Genomic DNA, 14,729 nt, shown 5'->3' on the forward strand with positions numbered 1-14,729 from the left:
GTGGCCAGCACTGGCCTGTCCGGCTGTCGTGGCTGATGATAAGCTGCCGCCAACAACTGCCGCTTGTCCCCAGCCCTGTGCGTCCGGCCCCTCAAGAAACCCCCGTGCAGGAGAGAGGTGCCTGGGCGGAACCCAGTCATCCTGGGCCTGCGAGCTGGAGACCCCATTATGCAGGCACCCGCCCCCCAGTGCAAAACACCTCCCTCACCTCCCTCTGGCAAATTCCAGGTCGCTCTTCAAGGCTAGCCCGAGGCTAGCTGTCCCCTGGTATGTATTCGTCCATCTTTCACCCCATGATAGAATCACTGCCCAGCCGCAGGCTGGCCAGCTGGTCTCCCAGCCTCCATGCAGCGGGGGTGGTCATGTGGCTGAACGCCTGCCGATGGGATGGGAGCGGAGGGGACACGCTTTCCTGCCAGGTCTCCAGCGGGGAGCACATGGATCCCTTTCCTCCGCCCTGCTGCCCCAGTGTGGCCTGAGGGTGGCACCGCTCACCTTGGGATTTTACAAAAACAATAAACTTGTTTTGCTGAAGCCACTCCTGTTTGGGGTCTGTTCCCAGGAGCCAGCGGAGTGGGGTGGGGTGGGGTGGGGGGAAGCAGACTCCCTGGGCTCCACTCCAGGTCCCACTGCCCAAGGCGTGAGCTTGGCCACTCATTCAACACGCGTCTCAGGCTCCGCCCCTGGAGCCGTGAGGAGTCCAGTCCCACCCCTGGCTGCGGGGCGGGCGGCCTCGGTTCCCCAGGGAGCCGGGCCTGAGTGCTGGCTCTGCAGCAGCCGAGCGGGAGCCCTGAGGCCAACGCCACCTCTCTCTCTCTCTCTCTCTCTCTCTCTCGATGGTCCTGGGGGGCCGCACCCACCCGTCCCCGGCTCCACAGCACCCCTCTGGATGCTCTGAGCCGCACTGACGGGAACTGCGGCTCCTGGGGAAACGCCAGGGGAAGTTAGCAGATGTGTCATCCACAGTGGAAGGTGAAGTTAAGGGACTTCTGGGCCAAGTAGTGTTTGTCTTTTAACCCCCCCTGAGGATATGTTTTTTTTATTTTTGAGAGAGAGAGGAAGGGAGAGAGAGAAAAACACCAATGAGAAACATTGATCAGGGGTCGAACCCTCAACCTAGGTGTATGCCCTGACCGTTAGTCAAACCTGCAACCTTTTGGGGTACGGGGCCACCCTCCAACCAAGCGAGCCTCTGGCAGGGCGAGTGTATTTTTCGAATAAATGTGACTCTTCCAGGTGACGGCGTTTATATATGAATGATGGGGGGGAGAGGGGGGTGTCTTTCTCATCATCGACTCCTGGTGTTGAACTGCGTGAAGAAGTCGTCCGTGGCTTGGTTGGTACAGACTTCCTTCATGTAGTTTCTCCTGATCATAAAACGAGGAGAAGCCGTCAGCAAAGGCCTGGCGCCCTCGCCTGCCTTTGTGATATAGCGGAGAGCCGCCCACTTCTTGCTGTTAATCCTCACCCGAGAATATTTTCCCCTTGATTTTTAGAGAGAGTGGAAGGAAGGGGGAGAGACAGAGAGAAACACCGATGTGAGAGACACACCGATTGGTCGCCTCCTGCACGCGGCCCGACCAGACTGGGACGGGGATCCAACCTGTGACCTTCCAGTCTGAGGGCCGATGCGCTAACCACTGAGCAACCAGCTAGGGCAGAGCCCACCCACTTGTTGTCCCAGGATGCCTCGCTGCATTTCGTCACCGCGGAGCGTCTAGACTGCGGACCCCCCTGGTTCCAGGGTCCCATCTCCACAGGCGTGACTGGGAGCGTCTGCTTGCCCCAGACTTCTTCAGTCCATGTCTTTACGCCCCTGTAGTCACAGGAGTGACAGAGGGACCCACAGGCAAACAGGTGCACACGTCTGACTGGAGAAATACAGGTGGGTCCCTTCTGAGTTCCAGCCAGGAGCGTGGTGGGTGGACAGACACACAAGTAATCGCACTGTGGGTTTGGTGACATAGTTCCCTGCTGACCGGCGCTGACAGCGGGCAGCCGGAACCCTGAGCCACCCTCAGGGCCTGTGTGTGCCCAGAGCAGCCCTCCCCCCAGTGGGCGGCGGGCACCGTCTCCTCCACGTCTCAGGCCCCCCCAGGGCCCTGCCCTGGACTCTTGCGCCCTCCGAGTACCCATCACCAGCGCCCGTGTGCCAGCCGCTGGGGGTCCCAGGCCCAGGTGAGGAGCCCATTGAGGGGTGTCTTCAGGGTGCCCGCTGGATGGCATCACATCCCCTGGTCTGTGGGGACCCGTGCTTTCCAAGCCCTTAATTTCTGGCTTCTTCGCTCTGGGCCTGACCCCCTTTCTGTTGGCATTCTTTGCCAGGAGGCCGTGCCAGAGCCGAGCCACCACCACCACCACCACGGGGCCTCCTGTGACCCACGCTAGAACCTTCTGATGCTACAATGAGTTCATGATCTCAGGTAAATTTCTGCATCTTAGCTCATTTTTTTTTTTTAAATCCTCACCCGAGGTCATTTTCCCATGGCTTTTTAGAGAAAGCGGGAGAGAGAAATATCAATGTGAGAGACACACATCGATTGATGCCTCGTCAACGAGCCATGACCAGGGCCCAGGCTTGGGGAGGAGCCTGCAACCGAGGTACGTGCCCTTGACAGGAATCGAACCTGGGACCCTGCCGTCCACAGGCTGACGCCCTATCCACTGAGCCACACCAGCCGGGGCTCTCTGCTCATTCCTCATTGCCTTCCAGACCTTCTCTAAAACCCACTGGCTCTTAGGAGGGGAAAGGGCGTTAATGCAGCTGGGGGGGGGGGTCAACCCCTACACCTGGGCAGTGTCACCCGCCAACCTGAGAGTTACTTCCTCCGCTCCGCCCGCAAAAGGGAGGGGCTGGGCCTGCAGCGGAGCCCTCCTTCCCTCCTGGGCTCAGGGCAGGGCCTCCTCCCACCAGAGGAGCAGGGGAGGTCGGCAGCCACCAGGGTCCAGGCCACGCTGCTGCCGCCGCTGCTGCCGCTCGCACAGCACCTCGGCGCGGGCTTTCTCGACCCTCTGCCGGTCCCAGTCCGAGTCTCGCTGGCGCTGTTCCTCCTGGAGCCTCTGGAGAGAGGTGACTCGTCACCACCTGTCCCCACAGAGGGCCCCGGGCACGGGCTGGGAGAACCGGCCTCCCATTTTACAGACGGGGAAACTGAGGCTCTGGTGGGCGGGCAGAGGAGACCCCCCAGACAAACCCACGTGGCCCGGCCCCGTCCCACACTTGGGAGGCACTGGGCACACAAGTGGGCAGGCTGCTGCTCCTGGCTGAACACTGGGCCCACCTGGTCGCTTCTAGAACCTTCTGATGCTACAATGAGTTCATGATCTCAGGTAAATTTCTGCATCTTAGCTCTTTTTTTTTTAAATCCTCACCCGAGGTCATTTTCCCATGGCTTTTTAGAGAAAGCGGGAGAGAGAGAGAAATATCAATGTGAGAGACACACATCAATTGATGCCTCCTCAACGAGCCATGACCAGGGCCCAGGCCCAGGGAGGAGCTTGCAACCGAGGTACATGCCCTTGATAGGAATCGAACCTGCAACCCTGCTGTCCACAGGCTGACGCCCTATCCACTGAGCCACACCAGCCGGGGCTCTCTGCTCATTCCTCATTGCCTTCCAGACCTTCTCTAAAACCCACTGGCTCTTAGGAGGGGAAAGGGCGTTAATGCAGCTGGGGGGGGGGGCCAACCCCCACACCTGGGCAGTGCTGAGAGTTACTTCCTCCGCTCCGCCCGCAAAAGGGAGGGGCTGGGCCTGCAGCGGAGCCCTCCTTCCCTCCTGGGCTCAGGGCAGGGCCTCCTCCCACCAGAGGAGCAGGGGAGGTCGGCAGCCACCAGGGTCCAGGCCCTCACCCAGGGACCGAAAGGCAGGCTGGGGCCTGGCTTGGCCACCTGCAGGGCATGTGAGTTGGCTGCCACCGTGAACCTGTTTCCCCACCTGCACCCTGAGCCCTGGCTCCGATGCTTTCCTCACCCAGCTCCCTGCAGAGGGGCTGCGGGCTGAGGGCAGGGGTGTTCTGAGTGGTGAGACTTAATGTGTGTTTTTTCCCTTTTTTGATTTCTGTTTGCTGGTTTTTCACGAAAATTGAAAATCAGTGCAAATTGCTGCTTTCAGGACAGTGGCCGGCCTTCCGCCAGGCGGCTGGGCTGCGGGAGTGATGCTGGCGCTGGCCCTGGCCGCTCACCTGCCTGGCTCGCTCACGCTCCCCCCACTCAGGTCTTGGTTCCAACGTCACTCCTCAGGCCCCTGGTGACTGCTCGGCCCAGCAGCCCCGCTCCCAGCTTCTCTTTCCACCCCAGGAGAAATATCAATGTGAGAGACACACATCAATTGATGCCTCCTCAACGAGCCATGACCAGGGCCCAGGCCCAGGGAGGAGCTTGCAACCGAGGTACATGCCCTTGATAGGAATCGAACCTGCAACCCTGCTGTCCACAGGCTGACGCCCTATCCACTGAGCCACACCAGCTGCACCAGGCGGATGTCCCCCAGCTGGCTCTGGCTCATGCCCTTCCAGCGGTCGGGGACCACGCGGTGGGGCCCGAAGGAGCTGGCCGCCTGCTGCGGGTCCTCGGAGAGCAGGTCCCCGCGCAGCAGGTTGGAGATGTGGGCCAGGTCGTCCTCTTGTTCTTGTTTTTTCTCTAGACTTTTCCTCTCCGCCAACTCCGAGGCCTGGGCGGGGGGCGGGGCGGGGAAGGGAAGACATTAGGGAAGATGCTTGAGCGACCCCAGGGAGAGGCACCGGCCCATCTCCGGGGCGCCAGTAGGGAGAATGCGCTCAGGGCGCCAGGGAAGGGACCTGCTGCCCGGTGCCGGGCCTGTGGGCTGGGCGGGGCGGAGCGCCACCTGCTGGCCATGTGCAGAGTTGCTTCGGGTCTTCGCGCTGTTCTGCAGCCTCCCTGGGAAGGCCATCCTCACCTTGGCCGGGCCTCACTCACGGGCGGCTCTGTGGCCCGCCCTGGGGCCTGGTCACCCTGATGTGGCCCCTGGTCACCCCGATGTGGCCCCAGGTCACCCCGATGTGGGCCCTGGTCACCCCGATGTGGCCCCTGGTCACCCCGATGTGGCCCTGGTCACCCTGATGTGGCCTGGTCACCCCGATGTGGGCCCTGGTCACTCCGATGTGGGCCCAGGTCACCCCGATGTGGGCCCTGGTCACCCCAATGTGCCCGCAGGCCACAAGGAACAACCCACAGAGCGACTGGCAACAGCAGTGACTTAAAGGGTGAAAACACACGCTCGACTTTTGCTGTAAGTTTCCCGGTGCAGCCGGGAAACTCCTGGCCAAACCCCTGCTCACGAGGGTGGCAATGGCGGGGACGGCCTGGCCCTGCGACCTGGCGCCAGTCACCCCCCTCTCCGGCTGCAGCCATTTCTCTGCCAAGTCAGGAGGTGGATTAGACGTTACCAAGTCCCCTAGCGATGGGCAGGCGGGCTCTCTGCAGGGTGCGGGCACGCCTGGGCGCCCATGAGGGGGCAGCTGGATGGCACCGCGTGAGCACCTGCCTCGACGGAAGGCTGATCAGACACTGGGCTCCTGGGTGGGGAAGGCCCCTCTCCGGTCAGAGCAGCGCTGGGCGTCCCTAGGAAGTCAGTCCCCCCAAGACGCGCTCTCTCAGCGACGTTGGGCTGGCCCCGCCCGCTGTAGGGCTGATGAACACAGTGAGGAGTGAGGGCAGCTGCCTGTGGCCAGGATTTAAAATAAAGGCCATGCTGATGAGTCTGACAACAGGCCAGAGGTTCCAACACGGGGCGTGCATACCTGGTTTAATCCCACGACCTCACACTTACAAAATGGTCCTATTAGACCGTAAAAATAGCATGTGCTTCACAACTCATTCTCAGTGTACACACACGTATAAAACAATGACGAGGTTGCCCTGGCCAGAATGGCTCAGTAGTTAGAGCGGCGCCCACACACCGAAGAGTCTCGGGTTCTATTCCCGGCCAAGGGCACGTCCCTGGGTTGCAGGTTTGATTCCCACTCCGGTGGGGGCATCTTCTGGAGGCAACCCACTGATGTGTTTCTCTCACATTGATGTGTGTCTCTCTCCTCCTTCTCTTCTCTCCCCTTCCCCCCTCCCACTCTCTCTGAAAATCATTGAAAAAAATCTCATTGGGTGAGGATTAACCAAACAATAGAATAAAATGACGAGGGTGGGAATCCAGGTGAGCAGCGCTCCGGTTCTCCTCCTGCTTTGCAGGGACCATCTCCCACCTCCACTGTGCAGACCGCTGTCTGCTCAAGCAGCTCATCCGGTCAAGGCATACAGGCACCTGGCCCTGGCCGGTGTGGCTCAGTGGATAGAGCGTCAGCCTGCGGACTGAAGGGTCCCAGGTTCGATTCTGGTCAAGGGCACATGCCCAGGTTTAGGCTCGATCCCGTAGCGGGTGTGCAGGAGGCAGCGGATCAGTGATTCTCTCTCATCACTGATGTTTCTCTCTCTCCCTCTCCCTTCCTCTCTGAAATCAATTTAGAAAAAAAAAAAAAAGAAAGAAAGAAAACCTGGAGGGAAGTCTAATTTCCAAAGGACCAGAGAACCTGAACCCCTCCGCATAGGCGGGCGGGAGAGCCGAGGGAGGAGGGGACGGTCAGAGACCGCCCAGTGTGCACCCTCATCGGCACAGTTGCCCCCGCTCCCGAGTGCTGTGCACCTGCCCCTGGTGAGGAGCGACTCCGAGGCTGGTAAAGAAGAACCAAAACCAGTCGGCGGCAGGGCAGTGCCCGCTGGCACCCCTGGGGCAGAGGTCACTGTCCTCATATTAAAGATGCACCTGAGCCGAAACCGGTTTGGCTCAGTGGATAGAGCGTCGGCCTGCGGACTGAAGGGTCCCAGGTTCGATTCCGGTCAAGGGCATGTACTTGGGTTGCGGGCACATCCCCGGTAGGAGAAGTGCAGGGTCTATCTCTCTCCCTTCCTCTCTGTAAAAAATCAATAAAATAAAAAAAAAATTAAAAAAAAAAGATGCACCTGAGGCTGAGAAAGGGGAACTGACCCCACCCCACTCGACGGCTGGTTTGCGCTTTCACACCCAGATTCAGAGCTCAGGAGCCGGGTCTGGAGCTCGGCGGTTTCGGTGGCTGGTGCCCCCCACCCCCTCCGCCCCGTCAGGGTTCCGGTTCGTGATGTGGCCCAGAGGACGGACTGAGCCCGGGACCAGGGAGCCTGGCGCCCAGTGGAGCGGTGGGTGCTGGTCCTCCCCGCCCCTCCCCGGCGAGGTTACCTGGGTCTTGTTGAATTGCTTCACAGCTGCGGAGACCGCCCTCCTGGTGGCGCGTTCCCGATGCTCCAAGTCCTGGGCCGTCTGGTCAAACTGCAGCCTGGTCTCCGTGTACAGGTCCTCTGGAGCAAGCACGCAGTCAGGACTGCGCCCCGCGTCCCTCCCGGTGCGCGGGGTGACCTGTGTCTGCTCTTATCCGCCCGCAGCCACCCAGATGCCTCGGGCTGCTGGGAGCCCTGTGTCCGCTCCTATCCGCCCGCAGCCACCCAGATGCCTCGGGCTGCAGGGAGCCTCAGGCCTTAGTTCAAGTAAAGCTCTAGGTCAGCGCCTGGACGGAAGTGTCAGCAGTCGCTACTGTGGATTGGCACTGTCTGCCATGGATTGGTAATGTCTGCCGTGGATTGGCACTGTCTTCCGTGGATTGGTAAAGTCTGCCGTGGATTGGTAATGTCGGGTGTGGATTGGTAATGCCTGCCGTGGATTGGTAGTATTGGCTGTGGATTGGCAATGCCTGCCGTGGATTGGCAGTGTCTTCCATGGATTGGTAAAGTCTGCCGTGGATTGGTAGTGTCGGCTGTGGATTGGTAAAGTCTGCCGTGGATTGGTAATGTCTGCCGTGGATTGGCAGTGTCTTCCGTGGATTGGTAATGTCGGCTGTGGATTGGTAGTGTCGGCTGTGGATTGGCACTGTCTGCCGTGGATTGGCAGTGTCTTCCGTGAATTGGTAAAGTCTGCCGTGGATTGGTAGTGTCGGGTGTGGATTGGCACTGTCTGCCGTGGATTGGCAGTGTCTTCCGTGGATTGGTAATGTCGGCTGTGGATTGGTAGTGTCGGCTGTGGATTGGCACTGTCTGCCGTGGATTGGTAATGTCGGCTGTGGATTGGTAATGTCTGCCATGGATTGGTCGTGTCGGCTTTGGTCCTGGGACAGGGAGCAGTGGGCTCCTTGCCCTCCCCGACTTCTCAGGCCCCTACATCCTTACAACCGGCAAGGGATGGTGGAGCCCAGAGAAAAGGAGCTCTGCCATGGGAACCAGCTGGGGCTCCGCAGAGGAGGGAGGTCAGGGCAGAAGCACTTGGACAGCGAGGAGGACAAGAAGGAGAAGGGGTCAAAAGTCGAGCGTCCAAACAGCATAACGTAAAGCACTGGGTCAGACAGTCTCCTAGCCCAGCCCGGACCTCCCAGCTCTGCTCACCTGACCTGCTTACCACCCGACCTTTCTGAGCCTCGGGCCTCTCCTGTGAGGCAGGGCGGCCCTACTTTGCAGGGTTGTTACATTTTAAAAAGTCAGTAATAAAGAAGGTTCTTCGTACGGTGTTTGTGCCTGGGGTCTCCTGTACGTCTCCAAAAACAAAGACCAATATAGAGGTGATGGATTATACAACTGCACACCTGAAACCTCTATAGCTGTATTAACCAGTGTCACCCCAATAAATTCCATTTAAAAGAAAAAAGACCAAACTCTTTCGTGGTGAATTCTGGCCTCTGCTCACCTTCAGCTTCACCTCTCACCTTGCGTTACCCTGTCCGTTCATTTAACATAGAAGTACAGCGAGCCTTATGTGGGCCGACCCACACCCCGCTGGGAACCCCGGATGGAGTGGTGCCTCCCGGGAGCTTACAGTCCAGGAGATGAGCCGGATGACAAACAAGCAAACCCGAAATAGACGCGTCACTGCAGACTGTTTCAGTGCTACCGAGGGGAGGGAAAGGCCACTGGTGGGGGAGATGTGGGGAGCACCTGGGGGAGGGAAAGGCCACTGGGAGGGAGATGTGGGGAGCACCTGGGGGAGGGAAAGGCCACTGGGGGGGAGATGTGGGGAGCACCTGGGGGAGGGAAAGGCCACTGGGGGGGAGATGTGGGGAGCACCTGGGGGAGGGAAAGGCCACTGGGGGGGAGATGTGGGGAGCACCTGGGGGAGGGAAAGGCCACTGGGGGGGAGATGTGGGGAGCACCTGGGGGAGGGAAAGGCCACTGGGGGGGAGATGTGGGGAGCACCTGGGGGAGGGAAAGGCCACTGGGGGGGAGATGTGGGGAGCACCTGGGGGAGGGAAAGGCCACTGGGAGGGAGATGTGGGGAGCACCTGGGGGAGGGAAAGGCCACTGGGGGGGAGATGTGGGGAGCACCTGGGGGAGGGAAAGGCCACTGGGGGGGAGATGTGGGGAGCACCTGGGGGAGGGAAAGGCCACTGGGGGGGAGATGTGGGGAGCACCTGGGGGAGGGAAAGGCCACTGGGGGGGAGATGTGGGGAGCACCTGGGGGAGGGAAAGGCCACTGGGGGGGAGATGTGGGGAGCACCTGGGGGAGGGAAAGGCCACTGGGGGGGAGATGTGGGGAGCACCTGGGGGAGGGAAAGGCCACTCACTGGGAGGGAGATGTGGGGAGCACCTGGGGGAGGGAAAGGCCACTGGGGGGGAGATGTGGGGAGCACCTGGGGGAGGGAAAGGCCACTGGGGGGGAGATGTGGGGAGCACCTGGGGGAGGGAAAGGCCACTGGGGGGGAGATGTGGGGAGCACCTGGGGGAGGGAAAGGCCACTGGGGGGGAGATGTGGGGAGCACCTGGGGGAGGGAAAGGCCACTGGGGGGGAGATGTGGGGAGCACCTGGGGGAGGGAAAGGCCACTGGGGGGGAGATGTGGGGAGCACCTGGGGGAGGGAAAGGCCACTCACTGGGAGGGAGATGTGGGGAGCACCTGGGGGAGGGAAAGGCCACTGGGGGGGAGATGTGGGGAGCACCTGGGGGAGGGAAAGGCCACTGCTGATCGATGTTTCTCTCTCATCGATGTTTCTAACTCTCTATCCCTCTCCCTTCCTCTCTGTAAAAAATCAATAAAATATATTAAATTAAAAAAAAAGAAGGGACAGAAGCTGAGGATGCCCTGGAGATAAGACGGGGCCCAGGAGGACGCCCAGGCTTCTGGTTTGACTAAGGGAAGGAGGTGACATGAGTAAGGGAGGAAGGTGGAGGGAGAAGCAAGTCCAGGGAGAAATGCAGGGTGTTTCCAGGATGGTGTGAGATGCACGCTGAGATGTCTGGGGTCCAGCTCGAGGACCAAGTCCAAGGCTGAGACAAAGGCTCAGCCAGAGATGGACAAATGGAGCACCTGTGAGTGATCATGTCAACAGATATTTACCCATGTGCCAGGCACTCAGGAAGGAGCAGTGGATAAAACAGACACAATCCCCTGCCTTCATGGCGCTTAGGAGGTGACACTGGGGAGAGGGATGACAAATACATAACCAGACAGCATGTCACTGAGCAATGCGGTGGGGAAAATTACAGCAAGGAAAGGGAAGGGAGCGTGGGGTGGGGGAGAGTTCGGGGTTGCCCTTTATAATAGTAGTCAGTGGAGGCCTCACAGGTAAGACAACATTTTAGCAAAGACTTGAAGGAGGAGAGAGGCAACCATGCAAATATCTGGGGAAATATGTTTCCAGACAGAGGGAACCGTAGGTGCAAAGGTCCTGAGGCAGAAATGAGCCTGACACAGGTACATTCTAGGAATAGCGAGGAAACCAGTGTGGCGAGGATGAGATGAATAAGGGGCGGCCTAGTAGGAGATACAGTCAGACTGAAGGCCTTGTTGGTCCTTGAAATAAATCTGGTTTTTACTGAGTGAAATGTGAAGCTATTGGAAGACTGTGAGCAAAGGCGCTAGCTTAGCTTTTAGCAGGATCGTCCTGGCGGCCGGGCTGAAAAGACGAGGTCCCAAGGGCACAAGGGCAGCAGCAGAGAGACCGGCAGAGGCCACGGCAGCGCTCCAGCTGAGACAGCTGACAGCTTAGTCCAGAGTGCCGATGGCAGAGGCGGTGAAAGGTAGTGAGACCTGGGTGACTTCTGTTGGACTGCATGTAGCATGTGAGGGAAACGCAAGAGTCAAGGTGACTTGGGGCTGGGGCCTGGGCAAGTGCGAGAACTCCCCGTGGACGGAGGTGCAAGGCCAGGTGCAGACTCGCCCTGACAGAGGCCGGACCCAGGGAGGCCCCCGGTCTCCACGCAGACTATCAGCAGCCCGAGGGCAGGGGCTGGTTCTGAGCTACAAGGGGCCCAGCACCCACAGGAGCTCAGACAGAGCGAGAGCTCAGAAAGGGTTTCCTGCATGACTGCCGTGTGGCTGGAGATGTTTCCGCCCTGGACCACAGGTTCTGACGTCTCTCTCCCTCCACGGCCAAGCAATACATAATAAAACTTAAATAAAACAAAACAAAAATGGGAGTTGATTTGCTAAGAGCGCACTGAAATCCCCGTGGGTGCTGTGTCCTCACCTGCATGTTTCTGGTCGGCCCGGGCTTCCTTCCACTCCCTCTGCTGCTGCAGGAACCATTCTCTGTTTTGTTCCTGTTGGAATCTCTGCCTCGCGTGGAAGTTTAAATCCTCTCCCATGAACCTCTGCATCCCCGACACTGTATTCCGTGCGTCGTTGTCTCCCTGCCGGGCGGGGAACTCTCTCCTGCGGGCGAGGGGGTCCGAAAGGTCGAATTCCCGCCGCGTCTCCGGCTTCTGGAAGCTCTGCTGGAAGTCATGGAGAGCTTTGCAGAGATTTCTCCGCCCCCTTCTTTCCCGGTTCTCTAATATGCACATCATTTTGTCATTGTGCCTCAGTTCAGCAGCTAGAAGAGACATAGGTTATCCATAAGCTTAAGATTCAGTGGGAAAAATCAATTGGATTCCACCTTAAAAAATAATTTTTAGTGATTCTAAAAGGAATACAACCCTCCAAAAACGTAACATCCATTCAAGGATTAGAATCCTGAATGTACAAAGGTTTTGAGTCTGATGCCAGGTCTGGGTACATTCCTAGATTTCGGGTTCAAACCCTGGTCGGGGCTCATATGGGACGCAACCAATTGATGTTTTTCTCTCACATTGATGTTTCTCTCTCTCTCCTCCCCCTTCCTCTCTCTCTAAAAAAACCCCCAAAATCAATAAAAACATATCCTTCAGCGAGGATTTTAAAAAATACAAAATTAAATATTTTTAAAGGTCGCAAAGGATCCATTCAATATTATACTAGTTATGTAAAATTTTAAAACACACAAAAGTTTTAGGTGGTCACGGGTACATACATAAATGGTACCAGTACAAAAAAACAAGCATGGGAATGGTGCACACCTCTGAAGAGGGAGGAAGAAAAGAATGACAGGGTGGGGAATATACATATATTTTCAAAAATCATTCTTAAAATATACCTAAAGCCCATTTGGCAAAAAGGTAACATCTAATCTAGTGGTGGGTGCATATGTATGTGTCACATCATTTTTGCAAGTTTGACTTATTTTTAAACTAAAAATATAAAAGGGAAAACATTAAAAAACATAGAACTGTATAAAGAAAATAAACTTCACTCTTAATTTAATCACTCCAACATTACCATATTACAACATTTGGCTTATTTACTTTCTTTTTCTAAGCATGTCTTTCATATATTTAAAAACGTAATCCAGTACCCATTGTATATAAAATTTTGTACCCTGCTTTTTTTCATTTTTTTTAAACAGGAAAAAATAACCAAATTTATTACATATGTACATATGGGAGTTCTGTAAGAATATGGGGCCCCCTCGTCTTCCTATTTTAAAAATTCTTACAGTGCTTTAATAAAATAAACTGAAAGTGTTGCACATGATGAGAATGCTGCTTGAAACTTTTATCTAAAAGCTAGAACACTATCATTTGAACTATGTCTAATTCTGGGGGCGCGAGCTGGGAGTCTGAGTGTGTCATCTAGTGTAAAGGGCTGTCCCTGGCAGAAGGTCTTGAACTCTCAGAAGAGTGTGTGTGTGTTTAAGGTTTTTCATATCCAGTTGGTGTGTTTTTTTTTGGAAAACACATTTATCCTCAAAATGTATTTTCTAGAACACACACAGGATTCAATAGCTGTTTTTCTTTTAACAGAGGAAGAATCAGTGCATTAAGTTGAGCACAAGCAATTGTGAAATTTTAAAAGGAGGAAGAGAGTAAAAAGGACCAGCTTTCACACAGGTGAAGAATGAGGGCTGGCGTCGAAGGCATGCAGCCCTACCCTGCTAGACAGACATTTAGGAAACGCTCACCAAACGTTTCATGCCTGGCTTTCTCAGTTGCTTCTTTTATCTTCCGGTCACACACCTGAATATCCCAGGTTTTTGTATCTCCCTGGAATGGAAAACGAGGGAAGAGGAGTTAAAACCAGATAAATGTATCCCGTTATTAACAATCCTACTTACCTCTTTATCCTCGCCCCACTGTCTTAGTTTCACACCAGGTCTTTTCATACCTGAATGCCTTTGCTTATAGTTGGTTCTTCAACCTATCCTCTTAACTTCCCTCAGAGCTTCCTTCCACCTTACCTTAGTTTACAGATACTCATCCTCACAACACTGCTTAGGCATCACCTCCTCTGGGAAGCCCTCTCTGATTCCCTCTTCCAGCCCCAGTCTGCGTTCCCCTCCTTCACTACATTTTAATGTGACCAATTTAATGTCTGCCTCCTCCATTGGGCCATAAACCCTGAAGGTCAAGAATTGCCTTATTCCTCATCCCCTGGGCCCAGTTCAGGCTTGCCACAAAATAGGAATTTTGTCAAATGGACGGACTGGAAGGAACCCCTGACAATGTAGAAAATCTGGTACAGAGAGAGGAGAGCCCCATTCTAGTCTCTCCTTGGCCACAAACTCCGGGCGACTCCCTCCCACTGCAGGACTCCATTTGCCTGTCTGGCAAGTGGGAGGGAGTATAATTGTTCTGTTAAGGTTTCTCTCATCCTCAGCAAAGTCAATATATCCTCAGCCTGCTGCCATTTGCAGCTGCGCCTGGATCAAGTTTCACTCGAGGGATTCATCTCTTCTTCTCTCCCACGCCTACCTCTCGCTCCCACCTGCCCCTCCACGTTCCCTCCGGGCCCCTTTCCCTGTGGGGACAAGCGAGCGTCCTACCCCCAGGATCCTGTTCCTGGCGTTGAAGATCTGGTTCTGCCTGCCCAGCTCCGCATGTCTCCTCCTGGCCACGCAAAAGGACTGTTCCAGGTCGTTGGGCTGCACTATATCCATGACTGGGAATCCTCAAGAAGCTCTGAGAGCCTTTAAAACGCACGAGTTAAAAAGAGAAGACCACAAAAAATCAAACTGTAGCCCGACGGACCGATGGAGGCTGGCTCCCTAGGCGGTGAGCCGGCGGGGTATGAGCCTGCTCCCCAGGCTTCCCACACAGCCTCCTGCGACCACGTTTCCTCGGCAACGTAAACAGCCCGGTTGCTAAGGAACGGCGGCACTCGCCGTGTTCTCGCTCGTCTCTCGCGAGATGCTGTGAAGGCTTTCCCGCGCTTTTCCCGCCCCGCGTGTGAGGACGCTGCGGAGGCGCGGAGGCCGCAGCCATGGGCCGTTTGGAGCTGCTGCTCGTGGAGAACTTCAAGTCCTGGCGAGGCCGCCAGGTCATCGGCCCTTTCAGGAGGTTCACCTGCATCATCGGCCCCAACGGCTCCGGTAACTGGGACCCGGGCCCCGCCGCCCGCCCGCTGCCCTGGG

The 14,729-nt window shown here is 56.6% G+C and overlaps 2 protein-coding genes across 3 annotated transcripts in view; one reads left to right on the forward strand and one right to left on the reverse strand.

The window, feature by feature from the left end:
* Positions 1-1,160: 1,160 nt before the first annotated feature.
* RIBC2 (RIB43A domain with coiled-coils 2) lies at positions 1,161-14,503 on the reverse strand. Its single transcript, XM_005886018.2, is given in 7 exon segments — positions 1,161-1,416; positions 2,955-3,085; positions 4,471-4,673; positions 7,227-7,345; positions 11,493-11,837; positions 13,281-13,362; positions 14,142-14,503. Coding segments are annotated over 7 exon segments (1,122 nt in total). The 5' UTR covers positions 14,256-14,503; the 3' UTR covers positions 1,161-1,288.
* Positions 14,504-14,525: 22 nt separating this feature from the next.
* SMC1B (structural maintenance of chromosomes 1B) overlaps positions 14,526-14,729 on the forward strand; it is a 63,944-nt gene continuing 63,740 nt past the window's right edge. For both annotated transcript variants that reach the window (XM_014533177.1, XM_005886022.2), the window contains exon 1: positions 14,526-14,687. In XM_014533177.1, the coding sequence (XP_014388663.1) occupies positions 14,579-14,687 (109 nt within the window). In that variant the 5' untranslated portion in view covers positions 14,526-14,578. The remainder of the gene's footprint in view (positions 14,688-14,729) is intronic.

This window comes from Myotis brandtii, unplaced genomic scaffold, assembly GCF_000412655.1.
Source record: "Myotis brandtii unplaced genomic scaffold, ASM41265v1 scaffold952, whole genome shotgun sequence".
Taxonomy (NCBI): Eukaryota; Metazoa; Chordata; class Mammalia; order Chiroptera; family Vespertilionidae; genus Myotis; species Myotis brandtii.